General features: G+C 34.2%; 2 protein-coding genes across 3 annotated transcripts; one reads left to right on the top strand and one right to left on the bottom strand.

Annotated features, from left to right (window-relative positions):
- Positions 1–915: 915 nt before the first annotated feature.
- LOC134851203 (leucine-rich repeat-containing protein 74A-like) lies at positions 916–19,489 on the bottom strand. 2 transcript variants are annotated; one of them, XM_063867182.1, is made up of 13 exons: positions 18,848–19,489; positions 15,636–15,909; positions 15,077–15,249; positions 14,190–14,297; positions 13,678–13,821; positions 11,791–11,958; positions 11,190–11,384; positions 9,577–9,672; positions 8,527–8,667; positions 7,874–7,984; positions 2,774–2,859; positions 2,304–2,439; positions 1,269–1,371 (listed from the first exon to the last, which is right to left on the bottom strand). In XM_063867182.1, exons 1-12 carry the CDS (start codon positions 18,944–18,946, stop codon positions 2,346–2,348), a joined length of 1,689 nt encoding a protein of 562 aa, XP_063723252.1. In that variant the 5' UTR covers positions 18,947–19,489; the 3' UTR covers positions 1,269–1,371; positions 2,304–2,345. The 2 variants fall into 2 exon arrangements, with proteins under 2 accessions (XP_063723251.1, XP_063723252.1); XM_063867181.1 differs by lacking the exon at positions 2,304–2,439 and having other exon boundaries at positions 916–1,371.
- LOC134852072 (transmembrane protein 107-like) lies at positions 19,489–19,905 on the top strand. The gene has a single exon (XM_063868352.1). The coding sequence runs from the start codon at positions 19,489–19,491 to the stop codon at positions 19,903–19,905; it is 417 nt and encodes a 138-aa protein (XP_063724422.1).
- Positions 19,906–20,482: the final 577 nt, after the last annotated feature.

Raw genomic sequence — 20,482 nt, 5'->3', positions numbered from 1 at the left:
GGATTTAAATGCAGATTAATAATGTTACCCATATTTCTCAAATTCAGTTAATTTTTTTTCTGAAAAGTTGCAATCACAAATTCGTATTGAAATTGAGATAGTTAAAACCGTTGTTTTCTACTTTGAATTTTGATAGTTGAAGTTTATTCAGAAATAAGTCAGTTTTTTTCCTTGCTTTTGGACTATCTTTTCAGTGCTCATTTTTGTCAACTTACTCTCTAGTACATTGATTTATTTTATCCCAAACATTATTTTTCTTTAACCACGATTGAGTAGTTCTGTAGTTTACAAACCCGATTTAGTATAATTTCCTCGCTTTCTCTTCTCCCCGCACAAATGTTTTCCGCTTAGTTGCCCTATTTAGCGTCATTTTAAGCGAAATTTTTTTTGTCCGTTTCAAGAGTTCAGGGTTCGAAGCGTTTTGCTGTTTGCACATAATCAGTAACTATCTCTAGTCAGTATTCTTTTTGCCGCTTCGCTCTTTCAAAGCTCCATCCTGGATTAGAACCCTGACGCACTGCTCACCAATCAGCCGAGAGTTTCAAAGCATTATATCTCTAATTTTTCCATGATATGTTCTCGGCTTAATTGGCTTATATGAAAGTCTTGGCTGCATAATTCCCACGGGGTAAACGATTTTGAATTATTATTTAATGCTGGTGAATTTGTGTCTTGGCATGTCACCCAGCTGAACATAGTTTGAGAAAAACGTAGAGCTCTTTTTGTAGATTCGGTTGCATTTGTGCTTTGCCTTATAATTTTACAGATTGCACTTGTAGTTCTAAGATTTGACGGTAGAATAAAGATATCTTTTGATCCTGTTTTGTAGTCTACCTGAAACTGAAATTGTCACTCAAAAAATAATCTTAGAGTTCGAAGAGATTTACTGTGATGTACGTTGCTCAGCGAAAATAGAAAGCTTGAATATATTTATTCGTTTTGTCAAAGATATTTTCTGAAACTAAAATAAAAGTATGTTTTAAAAAAATGAGTCGTTTTTTGTTTCCTTGTTCATTAACACTCGTCTAAAAGTCCGATGGATGAGCGAGCAACTGTCGAATTTAGTTTTGATGAGCAACTGGCGAATTTAGACTTAAAATATACAGAGTTTAGGAGCAAATTGGATTTAAAGTGTTAATTAAAATAATCGTTCCTCAAATTGGGCTGTATTGAGGCATGTGGTTATGTTTTTTTTTTCATTCAATTTCAGGCTCTGGTTCACCTTCCGCCTCCATTTCTTGTTGTTCCTGTGCGAGTAGTTCAGCCTCTTTTTTAAGTTGATTTTGCCGCGAGAGGAATTGTCTAACCTTGAACTTCATTAATTCTGTAGTGTCGTCAAGTTCGACTATTCCGATGAATTCGATGAAATGTCTAAAACATAGATTATCTTACCTCCAAGACAACGGAATGGTAATTTGAACAAGTATGCAGCGACGCAATTAGAAACATTTTTAAATGCCGCATAAATATTACATACACTAAATGAGCTGTAGGTACAGCATGATTACAAACCCTCATTGACACGAAATGTGAGAAGCATTGAGCTTCAACCAAAGATGAAATATGAACTCAATTAGGTTTGATTTTGCATGCATGTTTCCAGTGATGACCATTAAAATTAAGCATAAATGCTTTAAACTCATTTTAAGAAAAATAATTTTTAAAGGCGCTTTTAAATTCCTTCAAATATCTTGAACCACTCAAAAGAAAATCAGTAAAATAAACATTGCAAAGGACTCCAAATGATTTCCATATCCAGTCCGTTTTTGCGTTTTTTCGTCAAAAATTGTTATCTTCGAAAAAGCGCGCTCTGCATTAGTTGGGAAAGGCGTGTAGCTAACTTTTAAGGGCGTCACCTCGTATCAAGGTTTAGGTTTTTCCTCAGAAAATGATTTTGAAAAATCATAATCTACAGAGTCATCATGAAGTCGTAGTGCTTAAGTTCCCCTACAAGTTTTTTTTGAGAATCAAAGGAATGCAGTGGTTTCTCGATAGATTCTTGAATTATTGAATCAATTATACCATCGGACTCAGCAATTCGTTTGAAACAATAAACGTTGAAGTGCCTAGATGCGGAATAAATAATTTTATTGCTAAAATACAATTTCGATTTAAAGATATTGTTGTATTTTTGCAATGATAAGTTTGGTCGGAACATACAATTACAAGGGCTGATTGCAAAGAAAGTCTATAATCTTGCTAATGTTCGAAACATACCAAACTGGAAGAAAATATACAAAAAAATGAAAAGGTGATAATCTCATGCTCACACAATGAATCACTTTGAGTTTCCTTTAATTTACCTGTCGAGGATTTTTTTTGGTTGATTTGTGGTTTTGTTTAGTTTATTTGCGAGCGGCGTACTGGACGACCTGCTCTATGTATTTTCGGTCAGCTTCGTCTCTAGCCTCTTGCAATTTTGTTTCAGAGAACAACTCGCTGTTTAATTTAAACGCAGTTAATACTTTGTAGGTTAGTATCAACCAATATTGTATTAAACTTATTATTAAACTTAAGTTATATATGGTAAGTGTGGTTAAGAACAGAAAAGAAAATGATTTTTGATCTGAAAAAAAAAATTTATATTTTAAATTTAATTTTATATTTTTCGGAGAACCGATAAATCTAGAGGAAATATAAGTTCATCGCTGAACTGTTGAGGCGTACGCGTAGCTATTTAGTGGCTTTCTGAATTTTTATGGATTTGCCCTTCAATTTGTATTTGAGTTTAGATTGTAATATAGAGTAATAAAGTGTAAAAGGGATTACTCACTGGTAGTTTATGAATCCAGACATGTCTCTGTCCATCTGGACTGTGATTGTTGCCATCTCTTCGTCTGTCAACTCCAGACCAGTCTCCTATTAAAGAGGAAATGATTTTTTTTCACGTTTTTTTAAAGTAGCGAAGTAATTTTTTTTCAGTAATTTTTTCACGCTTTTTCAGTTTTTTTACACATGCAAAGCTTGTGTGATATTATGAACACTTTTTTTCCAACCTAAGTCGCAAATATTAGTGTTCATTTTGAAAGTGTTATTTTGATCTATAACCAGGTATTAAGTACAGCCAATGCTAAGGATATTAACACAGACTATTATATTACAAATAGCACTTTAGCTCCAAGGTTTAATAATGGTTCTGTAGCGTAGAGGTAGGGAAGGAGACAAGCAGCAAAATAAGAGGGTTCGAACCTCGGCAGGATTGGATGTTTGTAATGAACTTTTTCGTATACTAGTTAAAATGCGTCCACTTATAAATTGAGGCATATTAGTTGGTAAATTTCTTTTCAAATTGAATGGTACTGCTTATGCGTCAAAATTGGCTTGCCTCACTTAGCAATTGTGTAAACTCATAATTGGCGTGCGTCTATTGAGAAATTTTGTAGACTCAAAATTTTATTCATTTAGTTTTTCCCAGTAGCGTTCTTGGTAATATTTTTGACCGTGTATGCTAAGTGCTTTTTCGCTTCTGCGTTCACAGTTGCGAAGTAGTCCAGTCAACTATCGCTAATATTTGTAGCAGTTCATCGTTCATATTAGCCAATAAAGTGTAATTTCTTTTTTCTTCATCGTATTTACACTAGCGCTAGCTTAGAGTATTATGAAGGACCTTCTTTTTTTCTAAGCTAAGTCGCAAATATTGGTACCACTTTTGGGACACCTTTACAGCTTTTTGATGCATGTGCTTTGACATTTGAATTAAAGTAAGTTAACTCAGTTGATGCATTTTTAATTCATCAAAAGAACCGAAAAAAGCGATTTGTTTCAAACAACATTACTATCATAGAAACTCGATTTAAGAATTTTTCTAATTGGCGTGCGTCTATTGAGAAATTTTGTAGACTCAAAATTTTATTCATTTAGTTTTTCCCAATAGCGTTTTCGGTTATATTTTTGACCGTGTATGCGAAGTGTTTTTTCGCCTCTGCGTTCCCAGTTGCGAAGCAGTCCAGTCAACTATCCCTAATATTTGTAGCAGTTCATCGTTCAAATTAGCCAATAAAGTGTAAGTTCTTTTTTCTTCATCGTATTTACACTAGCGCTAGCTTAGAGTATTATGAAGGACCTTCTTTTTTTCTAACCTAAGTCGCAAATATTGGTACCACTTTTGGGACACCTTTACAGCTTTTTGATGCATGTGCTTTGACATTTGACTTAAAGTAAGTTAACTCAGTTGATGCATTTTTAATTCATCAAAAGAACCGAGAAAAGCTATTTGTTTCAAACAACATAACTATCATAGAAACTCGATTTAAGAATTTTTCTAACTCCTGTCTCGCAATTTTTTGAAATCCATAATTTATGCATAATGTGCCCTTATGCTTTGCGATTTGTTACATGCAAAATTAGTGTGAATGCTTTCAGATTGGTATAGTTCAAATGATTAATTGCAAAATTGTGTCTGTTTGTATTTCGTGCCACTTATGCTGAATCGCATTGGCAGTTTATTAGCATAAGTAGCTGCTTTATTTGTGACAAGTGTTTGTCGGTGGTTAAACGTGCATGGGTGAGTGGTTAGAGTGTGAGACTCCAAATCTCTTGCTTGCAGTAGGTCACAGATCTTGAATCCTAGACCTAGCCGAATTTTTGTTATAGCACAAAATTTTTTAGTTGAATTTCTGGACTGAAAATGAGCTATCAAAAATATTCTGAAGAATATCGGAAATACTTTATATCTCGCCTTTTTTAAATAGATATATGCGGAAGAATTTAATGATCGAAAAGTCGACAGTAAAAGATGGAAAAAATAACCATATTTTCTTTCCTGAAGTAGTGGCTTAAGCTTAAGAGTTGCAAAATTAATTAATACTTTGATTCTGGAATGAAAGTTATTTAAATGGTTTTTATGAAAATTTTATATTCAGTTTTATATACAAGAGAAAGATCGTTTTAATGGAAAGTATCCAGGTCCTTGAAAGGGTGTGCGGTCAAAAAAAAAGAAAACCTATAGTTCATACCGGTCAAAAAGTAGACAAAAACTATATTAACAAATCAGAATTGAGAACTGAAAGCGAACCCAGGAAACATAATTAATATTTATTCATTTCCTAAGTTTGTTTCTTGTTCTCTATTCTGATTGGTTAATATAGTAGGTGTCTACTTTATGACGTGTCTACCATATGACTTGTCTGTCTAATTTTTGCAATGTAACCTTTTGAAAGTATATCTTATATATTAAATATAACTCCGAATGCGCTATGGACGCAATGTTTAACTTAACACAATGCATAAGAATTAGTCGGAGACAATGTTTAAAAGGCTATTGAGTGTAACGTTTGAGAAGCATTCAGAGCAACCATCAGAAGATGAACTCAATCCAACTTCAAGGCTAGACAATACTTGTCCAAATTTTGTCGAAAATTTAATTTCATTTCTGTCTGGAACTGGGACTGTCAATAGTTCAGTCTGGAACGACCCACTTAAAAACAACCTCCATGCTAAGAAAGAAACTTGTTTGCGAAACGATTCGGTCGATGAAATGACTTGAAATAATTCAAAGTTTAATAGCTTAAAATGCTTGCTTAGAAAAACATCAAAATTTTCGCGAATCAAGTTTGTCCACGAAATAATTTGTAATATTTCAAAGTTTCATAGCTTGAATAGCTAGCTCAGAAAAACTGAAACTTTTCGCAATTTTTAAACTTTTCTATCGAGCACAACGTTCAAGAAGGCTTAGATCAGAACATTAAAAAAACCATTCAGAGCAACCATTGAGCTCTATGTTTTAGGCAAGAACTTTCTAGAACTTTGAATCTTTCTTAAGTCAGGATTATTCTTGAATTCTTTCTGAAAACTCCGAAATTCTTTGAAGAAGATGAACTGGACTCATCTTTAGACTAGACAGAACCTGCCCACAGTTTTTCCCAACATTTTGCGTTTAGATAATGATTTTAGTCTGGAAAGAATCAACTGAAAACAGCAAACTCTATGCTTAGAAAACCGCTTTGCGCTATAATTTCACTTTGAAAAGTTTCATAGCTGGACTAGCTTGCTTGAAAACACCTACTCTTTCGCCATTCTTTGCTAAATGAAATTACGTGAAGTATATCGAAGTTTCATAGCTGGACTAGATTACTTAAAAAAAATTAAATTCAAAATTTTAAAAAAAAAATTAAGCTTACTTAAAATTTGCCATTCACGATTCGTTCTTTGTATTATTTCAAAGTTTCATAGCTCGAATAGCTTGCATTGGAAAACTCCAATTTTTCGCAAAACGATTTTTTCTAGTCAAACAACTTAAAAACTAACTATTTGCAAAACGTTTCGGTCTAAGATACACTTCAAATATTTCAATTTTTCATAGCTTCAGTAGCCTGCTTAAGAAAAACTTAGACTTATTGCGATCTAATTCGTTCTTAAAAACAACGTGACGTATTTCAAAGTTTCATAGTCTAAATAGCTTGCTTAAAAACACAATTTTTTTTCGAAAAACGGTTCGATTTGTGAAATAACTTGCAAATTTTAAAGTTTAATAGCTTGAACAGCTTGCATAGGAAATTTACTAATTTCCGCAAAAGGGTTTGGTAAATTAATAAAGTTTCTTGGATTATTTTGAAGTTTATTGCTCAATTAGCTCGCTTAGAAAAATTAGTTATTCGCAAGAAGGTTTTGGTCTAAGAAATCACTTCAATTGAATTTTTTATAGTTCAATAGCTTGCTTATGAAAAACTTGAACTTAATGCGGACTGATTCGATCTATAGGACAACTTGAAATAATTTAAAGTTTCTGTGCTCCGTCAGTTTGCTTAAAAACACAAATTTTTCGCAAAACAATTTGGTCTAAGAACAACTTGAAAATTTTCAAATGTTCATAGCTTCAATAGGTTGTTTTTGTAAAATTAAAATTTTTTCTGAATTGATTCGCTCTATGGAACAACTTGAAATATTTCAGAGTTTCTTCAATCCATCAGCTTGCTTAAAAACAGAACTTTTTCGCGAAAGATTTCGGTACAGAGACGACTTGAAAATTTTCTAATTTTCATAGCTTCAATAGCTGTCGTAAAATTTGAAAGTTTCCTGAACTGATTCGCTCTATGGGACAAATCAAAATATTTCGAACTTCCAGTATTTAAGTAGTTTGCATAGGAAAAGCTCATTTTTCCGCAAAAGGGTTCGCTCTAAGAAATCATCCCTTGAATAGGTTTAATAGAAACATTTTTAGTCAACCGATTCACGCCATGAAATAACTTGAAATTTTCAACGTTTTATATCTTGAATAGCTTGCTTAAACCAAGTTTGATTATTTGCGGATTGATTCGCTCTATAAAATTGCTTTGAAATGTTTTAAAATTTTTGCAAAATAACTTGCATAGAAAAACGGACTTCCTGCGGACCAGTTCAATCTAGGAAATAAGTTGAATTATTTCAAAGTTTTACCGCTTGAATGCCTGAATGCCTTCAAAAAAGTTTTACATTTTTTTTGTCATCCGGTTCGCTTCGTTTTAAATGATCATAGCTCGAATAGCTTGCTTATAAAAGTTCGAATTTCTGCGAAACGATTTGGTCTAAGAAATAATTTTAAATGTTTGAGTTTGTTCGGTTGAATGACTCCATGAAAAATTCTTAAGTTTTTGCTATTCATTTGGGGTCCAAAAAATAACTTCAACTATTTCAAAGTTTGATAGCTGGAACAGCTTGCTCAAGAAAACTTGAATTTTTTGTTAACCGAATCGTTCTTAAAATACTTTTTTAACTTCACAATTTCTTCGGTGGAATGGCTCGATTTTCAAACCGATTTACTTGGCTTAACTTGAAGTTGTTCGATGCTTCATTGCTTGAATTGCTTGGTCAGAACAACAACTAATTTTTTGCGAGCCGATTGATTATTGTAGTAGGGCTTGCTAGTGCAGTGTAAGATAAGGGACCATTTGTGTACCTGAATAGTGGATCTGAAGTCGTCTTTGCTGATGGTGAAAGTTCCCTCCTTGTCCACCTGTTGGAACAACTCCAGCAGGTTTATATTTTTCTCATGGCAGAACTTCTTCACCTGAAATAGCACACCTTGTCACAGCACACTCAAAGACAGAAGATAAAATAAAATAAGTTTTTTTTTTGAAACTGAAATAGTCTAGCTGTTCGCTGAAAGACTAAAATATGAATAAAGTAAATGCCGTCAAACATATTTTGTTAAGTCGATCAGCCAGGCGCTTAATACTGGACAGCCCTAATGCCTATCTTCGATTATAGTCTGGAGAGTCATTGAAATTGTTCGAAAAAGAACAGCCTGATTTTTCATTACTTCCGTTGATTGGAGGATAAAACAAAGCACGTAAAGTTTTTTAAGTGTCATTGACCGAAGGTAATGTCTTGTTGTGTTTCCCGGAAAAAGTTTGTGTCTTTTTTGCTCTCAGCTTTTACTTTTTTAAAGTGATTTGGACTTAATTTGTTCATGAAATTCAAAAAACTGCAAGGCCATTTTTTTTTTCGTTTTTTTTCCTGGTTTACCTGAGTTCATTGACACTTTTCCAACTATCTGTTGGTTATGTTGTGATAATTCAGAACATGTTTTATAAAAAATACGCTAATTACTTTAACGCAGGGGTGATCTAGTTTGGCGGGTACTTTCTTCTTCCGTTGCTCCTCGTGGCCTGCAGGGAACACCTGTATGTTGGGATGAATCTCGTGGAGTTTAGCCAGCTGCTCGTCAAAGTCCTTATTCACAATTATGTCCTGAAATCAAGGTTTTTATTACGACCATCCGACTATGGCGTAGGGTCTCTTTTTAAGCCAATTTTGGTCTGAATTGCTTCGTTTCTTTTCTAGGCTAATGAGACTGAGTTATTTATTAGAGGCTGGTCTTCAAATTTAATTCGACTACAATTTTTTGATATTTTGGCTGTTAACGCCACTCAATCCTTTTGTTCACCTACTTTAATCGCCCTTTCCAGAAAAAAAGAGCATAAATATTTGGACAAAGAATGTTTGAAAGTAGAATAAGAATATTTACTACGTTCATAACAAAAAAGTAATGAACGTAATGAGTACTATTATATAGGTCATGGTGATTTTTTTTTGCTTTTGTTTCGAGAAAAAGTCTTAAAATTTTTTCACGCTCAATTTTGATTTTTCGCGGTATGACTTTTGATTTAGTTTACATCATTCTTCTTGTTAAAAGGAAGGCAAAATCCACTATCGAATAGCAAAAGTGAAAAGATCCCGAAAAACGTGATCGACTTCTAAATTCGAAAATGGAAATTATTTATCAGATTTTCCAGCGATATAAAAGTTATACAGAAATTTTTTCCGAAATTCAAAAGTTCAAGGTTTTTCAAAAAAGTCCGTTTTTTTTCAGTTTCCTTGCGTTCATTACTCTTTTTCAACTGCCAGTTGGCCATGTGTTTTTATCTTTTTTTTGTATTTTTTTAAATAAAAAATATCATGGTAGTAGTCAGAGCATTCTTTATTTGCACAGCAACTAGATATCCTTTTACTTTCAAATTACTTTCAAAAATTGAAAGCATATTTCGAAATAAATATTTAAAAATCTTCCTTGATTACTATAGCTCATGTATGCTTGTTAACTAGTATTTGTTTGGAGAAATATTAAGATTTAAATTTAAAAACTAGAAGTTGACTCACGTCGAAATATATCTCTTGTAGTTTTGAGTTGGGATTCAACATGACCTGTGTAATGACCCCGTAGCACCCCGCACTCTCCATTGGATTTGTGCCCATCTAAATGAATAGAAAAAAAACATGAACTCGTTATTTATTCGCATTTTGAAGAATAGCCATATGTCACATCGCAATAGCAAGCCTGAATAAATTTTAGATTTTTTCTGTCAGCAAGCATGAATGATCATTAAGTTACAGAAAGAAAAAAGAAAGAATTTATTTCTCCAACATAAATACACATTCAATCAGAGCATCAGAATCTGAGACGCGAAGAGGATAGACAACAAGATCATAGGATCCACTAAGCCTCTGCGCCTAACGGCTGTATTTGTTAGATATAAACTCAACAAGTAAATTGAATGAACAGAAAATGTTTTTCACAACTTGGCGCAAAACTGGTGTCCACATTTATGTGCCGCTTGCTCCTACACTGCTCTTTTTTATGAGATCATATAATTCGATTTATTTTCTCGCTAAATTTTTCAAATTTTTTATTGAGAAACTCACGAAAAATTTCTGAAAACTGTGATTTTTCGAATATCAAATGAATTTAGAAGTTGATTTTATTTCAGCATAATCTTAACCCTCGGTGGTTGTCCAGCGTCAATTATCCAAATTTCCATATGGGTGTAAATTCTCACAAACTTTTTTTTCTTGCTCATAAATGTATCTAACCAGTTTCCAATTTTGAATTAAATAGGAATTTTTGAAATTATATTTAAAACGCGATATTTTCTATAAAGAACTTCTTTTTCTATTTCTACAGCCAGAAAATTTAGCTTTCAAATTGTTGTACAATTTGCAAGCTCAATAGCGTATCGATGATCTTTCAATTTTCCGTTTGCCAGAAGGTTCCGAGAGTAACTTAGCACCAGCACATCTCGTGAGTTTCTTAGAAATTTGAAAAGTAAGCATTTCCTTCAAAAACACTCACAATGCAGTTTGTTTGCAGATTTGAGAGCAATATTCAAAAGTTCGTAGATATGATACTCATATACAGCCAGTGGTCTTTCCATTTTCTAAAAAAAATCTTTAATATTTTCTTTCGCAAAATGAAAATAAGATTCAAAACAGTGAAACTGCAACCTACGTAAATAAGAATTCCATACCGAAAAATAGGAATAACATTGATTCGGGAGTTGTCTAATAGCTGGAATCTTTGTACATATTGCCTTAATTTCGCAATTGTTTTACATTGTTTTCCGATTCTCATTTTAACAAAGTCAAGTTGACTAACAAATGAAAACTTGCAATGAATTTGTAAGCCTTAATATTGACACAGCGACTTAAAACTCATATCGCAAAATAGTTTTGGTTTTTGCAATTGTCAAGTTTTGGCTGAAACCTGACAAAATGTCAGTTTTTAGTTCAAGTTCTCTGATACTCTTCGAAGAACTGATAACCTCACTTAATTTCGAAAACAACTGGAATGTCAGCTTTTCAATGAATATTATTACAACTAGCTGTATAGCTTAAACACTCTTGAGTAAAAGGCAGAGTATATAAAAGAACATAAATGATGTTAATGATGATGAAGTTATAGATAATTCAGAAACATGCTTGTGAATTAGACTTACTCTGAGAACCAGAAGTGTCTCGTTGACAGCCAGTCCCTTGGCGAAGTTAATTGCTGCCTCTGTGTTCATTCGAGTATTGGAGATATCCAGCTCCTTCAAGATATCTGTTGTTTTGATCGCATCTGCAAGTGCAAGTGCTCCTTCGTTCTCAATTCCATTCCAGGATAGATTGCATTTTGTCATTGAGTAGGCTTGCTAAACAGTTGACATCTGAGATAGGAAGGAGTGATTTTTTTGATTGAAGGAATCGAAATGAGAAGAAATAGTCATTATAGTGCGAATATACGGTTTTAAATTGACATTTTTCAAGTCGATCAAATTGATTTTCGAACACAATAAAGACCCGAGTATGCCAAAAATTGACTCAACTTGAGATTTTTGAATTCGTCTTTAAAGTCTATAAGGCCGTGTTTGACGGTGAAGTCGATTTGATGTCTATTTTGAGAAGTGATCGATTTTTAAAACAGTTGAAGCAAAAATTAAGACTATTCATGCAGGCAACAATCATGGAACGTGGTGGGTCTCGAACCACCGACCTTCTAACTTAAGGCGGTGACCTTAGCCATTTCACCAATGCTCCTTGATGATTCGAACTCATTACCTTGATTCCCTTGGCTAGGGTGACTATTCCTTTGGGTCTGAAATTGTTCCAACTGATATCGAGAGAGCGGAGAGACATGGACTCGCTGATACCCTTGCTAAGTGCCTCGGCAGACTTGTCCCCCAGTTTGTTGTGACTCAAGTCCAACACCTCCACTTTCTGCATCTTCTGAAAGAAAAAGTGACATGTTGTGTTGAGGTGTTGAGATCGCGTTAACTACCCCCCCCCCCCCCCCCCCCCCCCCAACCAAATTTTGTATCTACATCTACTGACGAATATCTCCGTCTTGTAGTAGTAGGAAATGGTTAAAGAGTTACAGGTTTTGCTGCTGTAGTTGCCGATCTAGTATCTACGTCTATCTTAACTGTTACACGTTCACATTTTCTGACAATTAACATAGAGCTGGGAAGTAGCTATGGTCAAGGATGGTTTTTTCACAGTTTCAGGATACCAAAGGAGTCTCGTTGAAGTTAAAATCACTATTGGCACTTAAATACGGTAAGTACTAAATTCGTTGTTTTATTTCAGGTTGTGGTGTATAAGCCCAAGTATAAACCACCTAAAATATGAACACTGAGACGCATTTAGATAAAAATTACAGTTATGCAGTTACAGTCGAAAAAATTGTGCAATTTTTCGACTTGAATATGAATAGTTTATTTAGGAGAGTAATATTATACAGACAGGTAAACAATAACCGCATGTACAAATCAAACTCACCAAGGATCATGCAAAAAGCTATGCAGCTTATCGAGGCATGACCCTGAAAAAACCTATGACAGAAGTTGCGAGATAATATCCGTCTTGATGATTTAAAAAAACAAATCTAGAAGATCTCCATTATCTTTAAGAAACAATGAAAACAATTTTTTGAAATACCCATTTAGTTGATGCTCAGTTAACTGGTTTAGTTTATCTGGTATCAGCTCGTTTGATTTCAAAAAATTATAACATTTAAGAGACAAATTTTTCCATGAACGCTGCGTTATTTGTGTTCTAGTTTTCATGCTTGGTAAAGTTTTTGCCGAGGCCCGAGTAACCCGACGATTTATTTAGAGATTCCAAATTAAAAGTTTCATGGGGAGTTTTTCCACGAAGTTGATTAAAAGTTTCTTTGAATATTTGCCTGAAATATAAGTCAAAAACGGTGTCAATCTCAAACGAATGTAGGATATATGAGGCATGCTCAAATTTTCTCTTGAAACAAATAGTTTTAAAAATACGTTTTTGCATCACAAATATTTTTTCTAATAGGCTTTTTGATGTTGCACCAAATGCAATCAAACCGTAGGAAATGAGTGGCTTTGCATAGCAGTTATAAAATTTAACCAGCACATTTTTCGAGAAATAGTTTCTACCCTTGAATAGTAAACCGTTAAATTTAGCTAATTTACTACAAACAAAATTAATATGACTTTCAAATTTGAGTCTGTTGTCCATTTGAATTCCTAAATACCTAAAATCAGAAACCTCGGCGAGTACATTATTACCAAAAGAAAATATTTCATTTAAGTTATCTCGTCCAAATTTCATTATTTTGCACTTTTTTTGATTTATGAGCAGTTTGTTATTATTGCACCAATTACATATTTTATTTAATTCTGTCTGGAGTTTCGTTTTGGATGCAAATTTTTGAGCATCAACTACCGTTGTATTATCTTCAAATAATGTTAGTTTAACGTTGCTGGCCGACGGCATATCATTTATGTATAAAAGGAACAGAAATGGCCCCAAAACTGAACCTTGAGGAACACCTTTTGTACATTCTCGCATATTTGAGACCAATTGATTTGAATAAACATATTGCTTTCTCCCTGACTTCGTTTATGGTTTCAATATAACTTCGACTGGTTTATTCACACGCGACACGCATCAACTGTAGCTTGCCTCTATGGCGTCCCCGATGATGAGTGCCATGCTGTCGTCCAACTCGCACCCGGAGAGACAGACTGTGGTGAGGCTGGGGTTGCTCCTCATGATCTCACTCACAGCTGTCATGCCCGCTTCCCCTATCGCATTGTCCGCCAGAGACTGAAACATAGTCTTGTTTTTTTTTAGAACTGGAACATCGAAGTTTTTTTCTCCAATTCTTAGTATTTTTTGTTACGACCCTAGCGCATTTTCCGCCAACCACTGAAATATAATAATTATTTAATGTAATATAATTTATTAAACCAATTATGAACGTTTTTCTACAATTTTGTGTTTTTTTGTTACGACCACTTTTGAAGTATTTGAAAAAAAAACTATTTTTATCGTGTTCTTTTTTCCTTAAACAGTTTCATGTATTTCACCCCGCGATTATGAATGGATTTCACAAAGCCGGTGAATTTGAGCTATAATTTTTGTTTTGCACTTTTCTTTGAAGCAGACATTAGAAGGTAGGAACTGAGACTGACCAATTCAGCAATGTAGAAGTTCTCTTTCAGCATCTCTGCAATGGCGAGGGCGCCTCCCTCTTCAATGTTGTTGTCACTCAAGTCCAGCTTCACCACACTCGTGTTCGTCTAAATACTCGCCAATTTTTCCTCTTTACCGCCATGGAATCTAATGTTATTTTACCGCTCTCGTCCGCAACATCAAAATTTCTCCGACTGTTTTTTATTTTTTCCGTAAACAGCAATCTATCTGAAGTGTCAACTTTTCAAAATACTTTTTTTAAATACGAGGACTCAGTAATAAAAAAAGGGTTATTTATTGATAGAATTTGCTAATAAATTAATAATGAAGTAAAGGTTGCAAGTTTGATAGTTGGATACCTAAAAATATTGAAAGTTACCTTGAGACAAAGTTAAGTAACCTAGAGTCTACGGAAATAGGTTTTGGAATTTTTTTCAATTTTCATTGAGATGTGTATTTAAATGGCGGGACCCATATTTCATACTTGCTTTTTCTAGGGGTGACCAGCTAGCATTTTCTAGTGGGTCCCAACAATTATTTTCTTGGTACCAACTATCATTTTCTAGGGGGTCACAACTATCATTTTCTAGGTACCCAACTATCATTTTCTTGTGGGTACCCCTACTAACTATCATTTTCTAGGTACCCAACTATCATTTTCTAGGGGGTTCCAACTATCATTTTCTAGGGGGTTCCAACTATCATTTTCTAGGTACCCAAATATAATTTTCTAGGGGGTTCCAACTATCATTTTCTAGGGGGTTCCAACAATCATTTTCTAGGTACCCAAATATCATTTTCTAGGGGGCCCACTATCATTTTCTAGGTACCCAACTATCAGTTTCTAAAGGGGCCCAACAAACTTGCATCAAGTAGTAATGCTCACCACCAGTGCGACTGCAATAGCCTGTGCCCCCTTGGCCCCCAGTCCATGGTGGCGCATGATCAGATTCTCTTTGCGCATGTTCCTCTGGAAGTAAGAGGCAGGCACCACATTGTACCTCTTGCACGCCTCCACGTAGATCTCCTCCCAGTTGCGGTCGAAAGATTCTTTGCTCTCTGAAAATTGACAAGTCAGCATATTCTGGGTGGTTAAATTATTTTTTTTGATATTGACAATCGCTGGAAGTTGCAGTCTGGTACGGGCATTTTAAACTATTCGCCGAGTTCACGACACTTTTTGTTTTAATTTTTGAAAATATGGTCTATTTTATTGTTGTCTCAGATCCAGAATTTTTTTCAGATCCAAAACTTTCTGTAATTTTTTTCTTCGCTGAACAGAATGCAGAAATTTAATAGTGTTTGAATGATTATGTTGCGACCATCTGCGCTCGCTTAATCAAATCTTAAATCTACTGTTTTCTGCAAACTTTTATATTATTTCAGGTTCTGAAGCCAAAAAAAACAGATATAGATATCGGAACATAACATTTGCACAAACTGACCTTCAATTTCAAGGTCAGTGTCGTATTCCTTGTCGGGATCAAACACTGCTTCCTCTTCTCTAGTCGTGTCACGTGCCCCACTGTAAGACCTATCCCCCTCCCCCATTCCCTCTCCGCCCTCATACTCCCCCTCTTCATTATACCCCTCCCCACGTTCAGTGTGGTCTCCGGCATTTTGATCTCCCCCTTCAGTGGGGTCACTTTGTTTGCTCTTCTGACTTCCTCGTGAGAGACTGATTCGCTCTTGGCCACTAGAGGTGGGTCTGCTCACATTCTAGAATGCAAAAAAGAAGTGCAAATAACTTTGAAATTTTTTCTTTGAACGTAAGGTTTTGTAACAAAATTTTTAAAATAGTTGTTTTGTGTTTTGATTTTTTCTTAAAAACGAGAAGCAATTAATTCAGACTTTTTTCTTGAAGTATCCGAAAGTATGATTTTAACTGATTCAAAAAATCCTTAGCAGAATTTGTCGAATGAGCTTTTTACACGAGCCAGCTTGCGAGCATTGTGTTATGTTACGAAATAGATTTTTCCAAACCAACTGTCGAATAAAAGTGCTTTGGAGGCACGCCGCATAGTTTTGACAGTTTGAAAACACGTGTTCTTCAATTTATTAGTGGCTAGTGTTTCTTTGAGAGCGTCAGTTTCTCGTATATGGAATTTATTTTTCAAAATTAATACAGTGCTGATTTAAATTAACCGGACAAAACGCGTTAAACTCGAAATTTAAAACACGTTTTTCTCAAATTGGGTTGAGTTAAGGTGAAAAATTATGAAGACAAAACTTGCTTAAAATTTTAGCAGAATTAATATGGTGTAATTTGTTTTGCGAAATTCGGGTCTAAAATTTTACCCCAAAAATGGGTCATTTTGGCTTTTCTTAGTTAATCAGAAATTACGCCAAAAATAACAAGTCGATCACAGATATAATTATATCAAAGTGAGCCCCTTACGTAGCCCAACAATCTTTAAGAAGGGTATATTCTCCAAAAAAAATTGCAAATTGTTTAAAAATTGTTTTTAAATAAAAAGTTGGTATTTTATATAGTAAAAGCGAATTTTTTTGTCTATCAAACAAAAATAAATTAACTTAAACAACGTTTTGGAGAAAATACTCTTCTTAAAGTTTGTTGGGCTACGTAAGGGGCTCACTTTGATATAATTGTATCTGTGATCGACTTGTTATTTTTGGCGTAATTTCTGATTAACTAAGAAAAGCCAAAATGACCCATTTTTGGGGTAAAATTTTAGACCCGAATTTCGCAAAACAAATTACACCATATTAATTCTGCTAAAATATTAAGCAAGTTTTTTATTTATAAGTTTTCACCTAAACTCCACCCAATTTGAGAAAAACGAGTTTTAAATTTCAAGTTTAATGCGTTTTGTCCGGTTAATTTAAATCAGCACTGTGCTTGCTTTTGCGAAATGCAGCTTCGCTTCTGAGCATCAACTTTACTTGTTTTAGAGAGTTCATTTATTGTTGTTTTTCTTGAAAAACTGTAAATTGTATGAAAAATAGGAAGTAAGTATGGCGAGTTTTTTTCTTTTAGTCAAGTTTGATATATTTTAGGCTCTTTTCCAGTTTCCCACCCCCCTCGTAAAATTAAAAATATAGCTGTTTCATAAATTGTTCACGCTGACACGTTTTAATGGAGTTTATGACATCAAAAGTCATTTTAAATCGATTTTCATGTAGCGGATTTCAGAAAAAATCAAAGGGGGGGGAACTGGAAAAGAGCCATATTTTATTATACAGAATAGTGCTAAACTCAGCTTCGCCTGTTTAAATTTTGAAAATTGGAAATCGAATGTGAGAAAAGTGAAAAAGCCAAAATAGCGTAGTCAGAGTTCAAAGATATCGTCAGCTTCAGCTAGGTTGAGAATGATTTTTTATCTTTAACAATCTAGCAACATCAGGGGTGTAAAATATCTCATCTAGTTATTGTTTTTAGGTAGATATAGCGATTACTCCAAAACTTAAAAAGATTATCTAGATAATCTTGATAATCTTAAATAATCTTTAAAAAAAAATTATTAGCTGCTCTAAACTTGAAAAAAAAATCAATGATTTTTATTGATGATATCATTAATCATAAAGACACCCCAAAAGTCATGATTGGTTCTCAAAAACTTCTGAGATTCCAGATGTACCGGCAAAATATTTTTGCGATTATCACCGTACACGTTTTCCGCGAAGCTGAATAGTCGTTCAACAATGTCACTTAAACTCGCTACCCACTCTAAACTAGGTCGAGTTTTGCTACATGTAGACACTGAATTCAGTGCTGGTTCTGCATATGTTGCCCTCCTCAGTTGCTTTTTTTTCTATATCTTCCGTGAGTTGGAACCCTGTTGGCGCCATTTCTGTGCCGGCGAAATTAAAAGATACCAGTCTAGACAAGTAAGCGGTTATAAGATTGGCGAATTCAAAACATAAGTAGTTTGATTGTTTCGAGTGTTTACCACTAAAACGGATGTGAATATGAGTACCGGAAATCAAGTCAAAGCATGTAAAAAAAAGTAAATTATCCTCTGCAATTATCTTGTTGAATAAGATTTATGTATTGATGCTTGCTTGAGCTTGGAAAAGATATCAATGAAGATACAAAATTCGACTATTATCTTTTTATCGAAATGTTTTTTGCACCCCTGAGCGTCATTCCTTGAATCCATAGCATTTTTTGAATCTTGTTAACTATTCCCCCCCCCTATGCATGTATTATTTTTGACAACCATTTCTGTATAAAATGTGCATTTCAAACATGTCAACAATTAAGTGGGTTTTCATTTTCGCGCGTACGTATTTGCATTACTCACAATTTATCTAATACCCATGTAAAAATTTTTTACTATTTATATTTTCTGAAATTTGTTTTAAGCTATTGAAAATGTGGCCGCCAAAGTTGGTTTTCTGAAAATCAAAATAAGGGGGGGGGGAAATAGTTAACAAGATCTCATTTTTTTGTTTGACTGCTTTCCAAGTTTCTTTCTTTAGATGTTTTCTGAAATTTGATTTATAAAAACCTATTTAAAATTACTTTGATGTTTTTATTTCAAATTAAACGTTTCAGCGTTGACAAATGAACAAAATTTAAATTTCTCACGTGCAAGTTGGCATATGCACAATTTAAAAAGAATTATGCATAATTTTAAATACTTTGTGTGATTTTACAAGGGGGTGGGAAACGTTTGTTCAAATGAAAACTAACCTTGCGTGTTTGTACTTTATCAGTGACACTTGGTGTCCTCTTAGGGGGTCCCTGAGAGTCCGATTTGTCCCTAGATACCAAGTCTGTACTCTCCCCCATCTCTGGATATTTCACCACTGGTTCTTTATTACTTATCAATAATATTAACGGTTAAACTAGAAGCGAGTATTAAATACAGAACATCAGTGGTTTGTGTGTAATTACACCTGAAGCAGCTATTCAAAATATAATGCTGGTTTTATTGTTTAATAAAGAGTTTTTACTTATAGTAGAGATAGAAGCTTGTAATTTGCAAAGCAGTTTTTATTTATAGTATACCAGAAAAAACTGGTTTTAGTTTTGAGCTAAATCATTTGCTGCTTGTATTCAATCATTCTACAATGTTTGATAAAAAAAATGTCTATCTTTTTGGTGGATTTTAATTCCATAATTTGACACGTGCGTTTTACCTTTTGTGTACATATATTCGACTGGTTTACATTTATGCCAGCATCATTTTCTGCGTGCGTAGCAAGACATTGTAAAAATAGTGTTACACTACATATTCAAAAATTGTACTTGTTGACTTAAAAATTCAACCAATTATTTCCTAGTTAAATTGTTTTCAAATTTTTCTGATTTCAAATCAAAACTGTGCCAAAATGAGGTTAAACGGACTGATTCCTGCTCGATTTCTAGTCCTAGTTGCCCATTTAACCATCCTAGCGACCATGCTCTGGGCACGTGACCCTACAATCAAAGCCTGCTTACCTCTCTCCTATTCCGACAGCGAATACGACGATAAAGACGTAGAGTTCATTGTCGGATTGAGTTTAGCCCTCGGATTTGGAGTCCTCGAACTGTTGTCATTCATGTTCGGACTGTCGATGTTCGTGCAGAGTCAGAATCTGATCTCGACCGGGGCTCATTTTGCGGCTTCAGTCGCGCTGGTTTACTACCTAATCGACGCTTATGCATGTGCGGAGTTCTGGTACATTTTTGGATTCTGCAGTGCTTTCCCTTTCGTGCTTGAGATATTTGTAGATATAGCTTCTGTGAAGTTCAACCGAAGACTGTAATATTAGTTTATGCATAGTTTTCTAAAGTTCTCGATTTGTAATTTTCTTTCTCTCCTCTTCAGTTCGTAATTTTGATTAACTTGATTTTTTGTAAAGCTTTCGTTCTAATATTAGGTTAAGCTTTCAATACATATTTGCAAGTGTAGTGTTATACTGTTAGTCCATTTTTCTAATGCTTATAACACTTGTTAGATCCGAGGTAATTGAAATTGGTGGTATACTTTATGAAACTATCGATGCATTGAGCTCACTTATAAAAGGTATTTAACCTGCGATCATTTATCCTAATCTTTTGGCAGTTTGGCAAGTCGATATAATAATGTCGTGTCTTTGCTCTTATCCATAATGCTCAACTTTTAAGCTCGAAATATTTGACTTATTCCAATTTTTTTGCGTACAAATAATACCTCAAATTGAATTGAGACGACAACAATTGACATAATTGGTCCTAATGATCCCCCGCTAGAGGCAAGCTATATATTTTCAGCACTTAGCCACTGAGCTCCTAGCCACCCCCCCATTTGAATTTCAGTTTTGAAAAACTTTTTTAAGCTTGTCATAACGTAATGAAATTTTG

The sequence above is a fragment of the Symsagittifera roscoffensis genome, chromosome 7 (genome assembly GCF_963678635.1).
Source record: "Symsagittifera roscoffensis chromosome 7, txSymRosc1.1, whole genome shotgun sequence".
In the NCBI taxonomy this organism is placed as follows: Eukaryota; Metazoa; Xenacoelomorpha; order Acoela; family Convolutidae; genus Symsagittifera; species Symsagittifera roscoffensis.
The sequence above is the reverse complement of the archived record's forward strand: the minus strand, read 5'-3'. Positions and strand labels throughout refer to the sequence as shown.